The following is a 9,647-nucleotide window of genomic DNA, read 5'->3' on the forward strand; positions in this document are numbered from 1 at the left end:
CTTGTTTGAGATTTCAAAATCATTTATATTACTTTTAGTTTGTTTTTAATGATATAAGTGTTCACATTTAACTCAATTATCTGGTATTTATTTTAGAATACAATTTGAGCCAAATATCCAAAGTGAGTTTTTCCAAAACATAGTTATTTTTTCAACAATATTTGTTCCACTCATTGATTTGTGATGTTTCCATTACAGTATATGAAGTTCTAATATATACCAGTCAGCCTTGACTAACAATTCAGTGTGTCTATTCTCTCACACGATTAATTATTTTAGCTTCCTAATTCCCTCCCCTGACCTCCAATTTTTGCGATGCTTATCTATTTATTCCTTTCCTTCCCAGTGTTCTAGTGATGGTGGAAGCATGTATCAAGATATAGCTTCCATTTGCCTGGGACCCTGAGTGAAGACAATGAGCAGAGCCTTCCTGTTGATCTGCATTAGACATATAGTGGGAAGAATATATATATTTATTTATTTGTTGTTGTTGTTAAGCTACTGGCATTTCAGGATTGCTTGGTCCCCAGCATAAGGTAGTTTACCCATAAATAGAGAATTATGTTACTGATAACTAATTTGGGAGCAGTGGTCCCCAACCTTTTTGGCACCAAGGACCAGTGCTCCTATGAAAATCTAATGCCTGATGATCTGAGGTGGAGTTGAGGATGTGATGCTAGAGCTGGAGAGCAGCTGCAAATACAGATGAAGCTTTGCTGGCTTGCCCTCCACTTACCTCCTGCTGTGTGATCAGGTTCCTAACAGGCCACAGACTGGTCTGTGAACTGGGGGTTGGGGACCCCTGATCTATGACATAACTGCTATAGGATTTATTACTGTCAAGAAAGGAGTTAACTTCTGTAATATTAAATTTATGCCATTTGACTCTTTTGGCCAGTCTCATATCAATACCTTTAGTCTACTTTATGCTACTTCATTAAAGTAGGCTTGAAGGTCTTTGCTCCAAATATGATTTTCAAGGGAGGAAATAGGGCTATGGATCCTTAGATCCTGTATTTGTTCATCTCTGTATAGATTTCACCAGGAAAACTTCTTTTTTAAGGGGTTAGCTTTTCTACCTTTTCTCCTGATGTGTTACCCCTATTCCTGCCATTTGATATTTATGCTGTTAGAAAGAAGTTCCTGCAAAGATACTGCTGAGAAAGACCCTAGGCTCTCCTTCTACCTAAGGTCTTAGCTCCCTGATGTTCTTTTTTCAGGTCACTATGAATGAAGGATGGATCAAGTCGGATAATCAAGGGCTGAGCTTGCTTGTGCATGGAAAAGGCACAGAAAAGGGTAAAAGGTAAAAGAAGTTTTAAACATTTTACCACCCAGACCCTTGCGAATTCACCGAAGGCAGAGGTGCATGTGTTCTTTGAGTATGAGAAAAAGAGGGAAATTAAATGCCCCTACCTTCTAGTGACCAATGCTATGTTTCATAATATACTATTTTCTTTTCTTCTTTTGAATATCCATTTAAAGTGCATTTCCTAGTCTCTCTTGCAGTTAAGATGGGCAATGGAATGTGGGTAGAAGTGACACATGACACTTCCAGGTTTCACTTCCAAACTTTTTCTCAGCGTTCATCTTCTAGTCAGATCCAGTGAAAGAGTCCAAGTTGCTAGGAAGGGGTGGAGTTCCTGCATGAAAGGAGTCTGGGTTTTCCTGCTAACCCACTGGACTATGACTGTGAGTGATAAACCATTATTGTGTTATGCTGCTGATCTTTGTAGTTATTTGTTATAATAGTTACCCTATCCTGACTTAGAGAACAGTTCCAGACATAATTGTGTAGTTTATATAGTAAATCCTTTATGGACTGGGGGTGAAAGGAAATATAGTTTGTACTTATGCAATATTGGTTAGTTCATAATAACCTAAATGTGTGAACATGAAAAAAGTCAATCATGTTTTATCTAAAAAAAGAATTGGCTGAATTGATGATATGTGTTTGTAAAACCTGAGAAATATAATTAATGTCTGTGACAGTATATTGTTTCTCGTTTACAGTTACAATCAAAGATTCTTACTTCATGTATAATCCTATGATTATATAGTTGAGAGTTTTCTACTGAATCAAAAATTAAGAAAGTAAATGTCTTATATTAAATTACTTGTACTCACTTGTACTAAGAAGTAGCAATACTTTCATACAGAGAAATTCTTCTTGGCTAATTTGGAGCTTCACAAACTCCTGTGGGATCTGCCACATGGTAAGGCATAATGGATAGAATGATGATTCCTTCATCCGCTGTCTTGCACCACACACAATATACACAAGAAAAAGCAACAGAAAAAAAAAAAAAACATACAGTATCTTAGCCAGTTTATTTAATCTATCAGAGAATATAAGATTTCATAATTATTTATTATTGAAGATGACTTTTTATAAAGAAACTCAATATTTGGAATTTTAAACATCTAAATTTTTTCACAATACTGAATTTTTGAGGGCAAGAAATGTTAAGTTAGAAAATCATATTAAATATACATTGACCAAGATTAATTTCTCACTTTTATGGTCACAGTTTAAAAACCTAAACCAAGAAAAGAGAACATAGTTGTAAGAGTTGAAAATATGGAGATGAAGAACACTCAGGATATAATTTGTTTACTGATGACTTTTTTTCTGTGAAAAATATTTAATTTTGTGTGCAGTCCAATATGTGAATGGATTAAATTCACAGAAACTAGAGTATAGAATAGTTCAGCATATTCAATTCAGAGCATTTACTGTGGAATAGTTACACCATGAACTAGTCTTGGGAAAATGTATGGTGATATAGAAAAGAGAACATTTGGAAGCACTAAATAATTGACAAAGTCAAACACCAATTCTGAAGGTTGAGGAAATTTTTTTAAAGTATTTTCTCAACCATGTGCTGTTTTGTAAATTCTACATTTGTCAAATGAGGCTTATAGCAACAATGAAAACCAGATTTTGACTCAGAAGAGCCAGAATTAATCCTATCACTCAGATTCTTTGGCAACTTATGCAAAACTTCTGAGCCTCAGTATTCTCAGCTGTAAAATGAAGGATGCTGGTTCCTTACTAATTTCAAGGGATTGTAAGATAAAATGGATTAAAATATATAAAAGTTACCTGTAAATTGTAAAGATTTATATAAGTAGAAGTTAATGTTATATAATTGAGTCAGCATTCACCATTAGAATAGTATAGATATTTCCATGAAAAGATTCTTATTTAGATGTTATAGAAAATTAATTATAGTAATTTAATTACTATATTTATCTTTTTTATTTGATAATTGAAATATTTATCTTTTGTAAATTGAAATATTTATCTTTCAGTTTAAAAGATTCCCAGTATGGTTTTTCCTCTAAAGAGAAATACTGTCTTTATCTTTTGAAGGTAAGTCAGTACTTTCAAGCAAAATTATTTCTAATTTACTTCATTATCTTCATTAGTACCAAGGTATGAAATTTTAATTTGATAAACTAAACATTTAATTTTTATCTAAGTATATTTCTTGATACATTTTTGAAGTTTAAAAAATTGAATTTTAGACAACTACTATATACTGAAACAAAAGGAAAAATCTTCAAATGTTAATTACTGATAAAATGATATAATTTTATTAATGTTGTCATATCAAGCTATATCCTGAGGTAATTCTGAGAAACTTTTCAGGAAAATTCTATTATTTAGAACTCTAAATGTATGATTACCTACATTTGTAATGTAATTTTCAAGATTATTGTACATATACACTAATGAAAATAAGAACAACAAAGGTCAAGTTAGTACTTACTCATTTAGTATTAGATCAGGTGCAAAATATAGCATCTGCCCACTGACATGTTTATAGGATCTCCATCCTAGTCCAAAAACCATTAAGCTCATCCAAGAATATTGGATGAGAGTTATTTGGTCATCAATATGTAAGTTTCGAAAACCTACAAATTAAAAAATAAAATGATCACAAAAATCACTTGTATTAAAAATGTTGAAAATACATAGAAATTTGAAAAATATGTAAGTAGGGTAATATCATATTTACAATTTCAATACATTTACATTCAAAATCAAGAAATATTAATAAATAGGTCCTGAGAAATTAAAAGGAGCACCAACTTTGAAAGGCATTAAAATTAGTTACTATGATTTAGAGTTCCTGGGAATTCACTATTTGAATCAATTATCCATCATTCACTCATGCAACACTCATTTATTGAGAGCCATTTGTATACCGGTCACATGTTAAAATGCTGGGGTTACAAAGATAGATAAGACACAACCCTTGCCTTTAAAAGAATCTCAGAACAAGAGAAACAAGCACATAAGTGCAATGATAGAGAAGGTTAAGAGGGAGTACACCAGGCAATTGGAAGATCAGAAAAAACACCCTAAAAGAAAAAGAGATAATGCTCAAGTAGAATATAATCAGTTTGTTGAGGGATCTCAATTCTTTGAGATTTAAACATAAACTAGTTTTATTTTTGTAAAACCACTGCTTTTAATTTTGCTATATCTAACTTTAACATCCCTTATGTGCTGAGTAGATCCCATAGTTTTCTGGCTTACTTTTGTTTTTTTTGAAACAATCCAGTCTTATTTTAAACTCCCAGGTGGCTTAAAGAGGTTTAGAGACTGTGTGTGTGTGTGTGTGTGTGTGTGTGTGTGTGTGTGTGTGCGCGCGCGCGCGCTCTAGTCTTTCACACCATGCCTCTTTTAGCTCTTTCTCTGGTACTGGTGGCAGAGGGAAGATAACAGAAAGGGCAAAATGTGTCGTGACATAAATGGTCAAAGCCTTCACTCCATTTCTTTCCAATTCTCTTTTTGCCTACTTGGGATGGGGGGATCACCAACTCAGCACTGATGAACTTAAAGGAGAGAAACAAAGAGATAAGTTTGGAAATGTAGCTTGGGGTCAGATTATGGATAGTCTTTATGTCTATTAAGGAACAATGAGCGAGAATAGCCTTATTTATACTGTGGATGGTCCTCGGTAGCCATGTGGAAGATGATTGCCAGAGAATAAGTCTGGATTTAGGGAGAGAATTTGGGAACTATTGCTAAAGACCAAGTGAAGGATGATAAAAACCCCAAATAATTCAATGGGTAAGAGTAGAGAGATCAGAGTGCATCAAAAAAATATTTAAAGAATAAAATCAAAGAAATTTGGCAAATGATTATGTGTAGGTAAGAGGAGGAAGGTGTCAAATAGATCTTTCATTATTTTAATTGCATGATGGATGATGGTAACAGCATTAATGAAATAAAATAGAGAAGGAGAAATAGGTTAGAGAGAAGATAGTAAGTTTTAGACATGTTTGATAGTGACCTCTGGAATAGCTAGATTGTAGTTGGATATATGAATTAGAAGTGTGGAGAAATAACTGACCTAGAAATATAAATTTGGAAATTATTTATATTTGAGTATAGCTGAAACAATGAGAGTGGATGAAATATTTTATTATCGTACAGAGAAAAACAAATGTTTTGGAACATCAATCACTTTCTATAAAGCTGTTTAATAACATCTATTCCCTCCAAGAATCTATTGAAGTCCACCTACAAGTGACCAATTTCAAGAGTAAAATCAAAGCAAACTTAATTTCTTAGATCTCAAGAGCAAAAGACATTTGTTTCCTGATTCTGGAAATCATCTCAAAGTAGGTAGCAGAAAAGGTTATCTTCTCTCCATATATTCCAGATAGTCTCATCTTTATGTGGAGTATAAATATATATTTGTCAAATTTATGTGTCATATATATGTTATTAGAGATAAGTAACAAAAAATTATTTTGTATATATATGAAAAATGGCAGACTCAGAAAAATTAGGTTCAATTAATCAGATGTATTAAAACATTAACAGATTGTTCACTATCATCTCCAGGAATATATTCTTTTATTCTCTGTACCTTTCTTAGACAATGTTATAATTTTATAAAGAAAGTATTTTATGCTATTAAATATCTGCTTGACTATGTTATAGTTTTTGCTCTAGGCCTTTGTTATATGATAATCTCTATGTAGTTTTTAAAATTTGACAAAATTATATAACAGTTAATCTATTTTTTAAAAAAAACAGATTTGGTTTATATTTACATATTTACATTTACTTTACCCTTTTTAAAGTTTGTTTTGCATTCTGGGGTTATTAAAAACTAGAAGAAGCATTTTTATTATAAAAAGCAAATCTTGCTGAAATATCTGAAAATGTATGAAATTACCAATATTTATAGCAGAAAGTGTACTCTTTCCATTTAACAGAATAGAGTGCAACTAAGTAAACAGCTTTATTTATTCCACCTGTTAGAGAGCTTAACTGTGATAGACGTACAATGGTAAATTGACTTGAACATGCCTTGTCCAGAAGTGCAATTTTTCCTTCATTAACTGTAATATTATTCATTACTTTATAAACAAAGACGGGAACACTGAGATCAAATTCTCATTGATGATAATGATCACCTAGGTAAACTTAGTACATCTGAGATGATCAAAATGAAAACCTTCTCATAGGTAAGTGATGGATGATCCCTAATTGTGTTTAATAGGTTGTAAAGAAAAATACCCTCTTCTTTTATATGACTTTACCTAATGATTTCTGACAAAAGCCCTGTTACAAGCTGTCCAATCCTTACTGCTAAAAAAATAAAATTAAATTAAATTAAGTTAAAAGAATACAGTAAAGACATAGCCTGAATGACCTTCTAGGTTCTCCTATCTTCCAGAGTTCTGATAAAATATATAGGTTTTGCTTTTGTAGAAACTGTTGTGTATTAAAACAGTAAATTTATAACAAAGGCAGAGTATTTAAATATCTCAGCACCTTCTAATGCAAAATGTGAACTTTGAGGAGCACAAAAGAGCTTCAGCACAATAAATGTGATCACCAATATATATTTAATGACTTATTAAGGACAGGGACTTGATATTTAATGGTCTAAGGAAGCATAGTTCTTTTCTTATTAATGCTATAATTTAAATTTCTATAATCTTTAAGCACCTATTTGGGATGAAGCATTATGCTTGAAACTAGGTGTAAAGATTGGAAAAACGCTGTTTCTTTTTCTGTCTTTAAACACTTGTAGTCTGGTGAGGCAGACAAAAAAATAGAACCTAATTATAACTCACAATAATAGTGGTATCACAGACAAAGCCAAGGGTGATGTGAGAGAGCTAGGAGACTGACTATATCTGGGAAGGCTCATGGAAATCTTACAAGGAGAAGTAACAGGTGATTAGAATCCTGAAGGCAAGTTAAAGACCAGCCAAGGGAAGATGTGGGAGAAGTGCGGGTCCTCCACATAGGGAGAACAATATGGGCAAAAAAAAGCAGGAAACTGAACAAAAGCATTGTGGGAACTGAATCTTAGACTTGTTTGAAGAGGAAAAGAGAGATAATGTTGCAAATTCAGGGGCCAGATCACAGATGGGCTTTGGATATTAAGGATAAGAATTTTAGACTTTGTTCTGAAAAGGAAAGAGTATAATTATAATTATTTTAGAAAGATGATTTTGGAGACAGAATATTGTTTGGGGCAGTGTGAAACTGTGATATTAGGCTCAGTTGGGGGAGGGGCAACTACAGCAGAAATCTAGGAAAAAATTATGAGGACCTAAACTAATCAGGGCAGTAGCAGTGAATGTATAATGAATAACATTTAATAAGTAGAGATGATAGAATTTGATAATTGGTCAGGAGGTGAAGGAAAAAATATCCAAGATTCTGTCTGAGGTGCCATTTCAAGATATAGAAAAAGAGTTTAGGTTTATGGAATAGAAGGTCATGTGGACGTTCATTCAAATGGAAATATATAATAAGCAATTGAAATACATGGTCCAATAAGTTCAGTAGAGGGTCTTCGTTAGTACTTTGTATTTAGGAGTCATCAGAATATACTGGTTGTTGAAGACAAGGCTATGAATGAGTTCATCCAGATTATATAGAGTGAAGAAATACTGGAGTACAATATGGAACCCAGAAAATGCCATATTTATGGTATGAGTGGAAGAACAAATCTACAAAGGAAAGAGAAAATGTGTAAATTGAGAGAAACAAATCTATCTGAAAGGAAAGTGATGAATGTCAAAGGAAGAGTTTTAGCAAGAAATGGTTACTTTGTCATGGCCCCAGAAGCAGGTGAAACATGGTAAGGACTTAAAGTATTCATTTGGTTTGGCAAGTAAATAATTTTGTTGACATCAGCAAAAATAATTTCACTGGAATAGGATGTTCAAAATATCATTTTTGAAAGTCTTCATAAAATCTTATTAAAGCCTAATTCTACTCTTAATAGGCTAATCTCATTTCTTTTCCATCACTTTTTTTGGGGGAAATAATTTGATTTATTCACTTTATGAGAAAGAAAAAATCTTTTGTCACATATGCAATGACTGTCACTGACTTCAAAGATATTTTGGCATGCTTCAAAGGCAGAAAATGAGGCCAAGGATTGTTTCAGTCTTCTGATACTGGTGATTGAAATTTGTCTGGCTAACTGACCAAGTAGTAAGATATTTATTCAGAAATGTTCAAATATGTCGAAGCATTGACCTAAATAGATTTTTTTTTATCAACAAATAAAACAAAATTTATCAAAGGGAAAAATATTTTCTTCAAACCACTCTGTCATGTCAGTTCTGCTACAAGGTACTGATTATATGGGATGAAGAATATTTTAAGGTGAAGTTGGATTGAGAATGAGTACTTACTAATTTCCAAAGCCGGCCCTGACTTGCAAGACTCTGCTTGATCAGTCCATAACTTATGCCTCTAATTTACTATATGCCACTTTTTAATACTTGGGTAATGAAACCCCCAGGAGGCCAGTACTTACTGTAGTTGTGTTTGAGAAACCATATGCACAAATGTATTTTCTAAATCAGCAGCTATTAAAAGTTTTAATTACTACACTGTGGAAGGAAGATATAACATTTTTTATGTTACTTGTAAAATAAAGGTGTTAGGTATTTTTTTTGTGAATAATGCATTAGACCAGCACAAGGATGGTTCCCAAGTTTTCATTGTGGAATGCTTTCTCTTCTTATCATGATTTATCAAAGTTTCATTTCTCTTTCAAGGTGCAATTTAACTGACACCTTGACTCTGAAGCCTTCTCTAGTCCCTGAAGCCAAAAACGTTCTTCTGTCCCCATATATATCTGTATCTTATGTTACTTTCACTATAGTTGTTTGGGAATCTTACATATTTCATTGATTGAAAGTTCCTTAATAGCATATCTTGTTCATTTTTTTAAATTTTGCAAATGTGTGTTGCTTCAAACTCCAAATGAAAATATCAAACATGGAAGTTACAGTTACAGCTACAAATGAATGTAAAATCATTCATATATCAATGCAATATGTCAGATGCAATGTATCCTAAGAGGTCACTTGTAAATGTGCTGTCATGAAGCTAAAGTATCTTCCAAGTCTCTTTTAAACTGTGACAAGAGAAAAATTCTGCAGTCCTAAATTAAATTGCAGCAGGTCAGAGAGAAAGAGACAAGAGTAATTAACCAGTTAGTAGCTGTGAGCCAACTAACAAAAGACTGCTCACATTACTGAATGTATGTTGAAGCTTTGAATCACCTTCCAGGTGGCTGTTTAAAAAGTAATGGACCATCAGACTCCACCTCATTCTACTTATACAATAAACTTTCAGAACT

At 32.7% G+C, this 9,647-nt stretch overlaps 1 protein-coding gene across 1 annotated transcript in view; it reads right to left on the reverse strand.

The window, feature by feature from the left end:
* PGR (progesterone receptor) overlaps window positions 1–9,647 on the reverse strand; it is a 91,358-nt gene that overhangs the window by 9,564 nt on the left and 72,147 nt on the right. Inside the window, exons 4-5 of the mRNA XM_011369415.1 lie at window positions 3,777–3,921; window positions 2,128–2,258 (exon numbers count right to left, since the gene is read on the reverse strand). Coding sequence (XP_011367717.1) covers window positions 2,128–2,258; window positions 3,777–3,921 — 276 coding nt within the window. The remainder of the gene's footprint in view (window positions 1–2,127; window positions 2,259–3,776; window positions 3,922–9,647) is intronic.

The sequence above is a fragment of the Pteropus vampyrus genome, unplaced genomic scaffold (genome assembly GCF_000151845.1).
Source record: "Pteropus vampyrus isolate Shadow unplaced genomic scaffold, Pvam_2.0 Scaffold148, whole genome shotgun sequence".
Classification (NCBI taxonomy): Eukaryota; Metazoa; Chordata; class Mammalia; order Chiroptera; family Pteropodidae; genus Pteropus; species Pteropus vampyrus.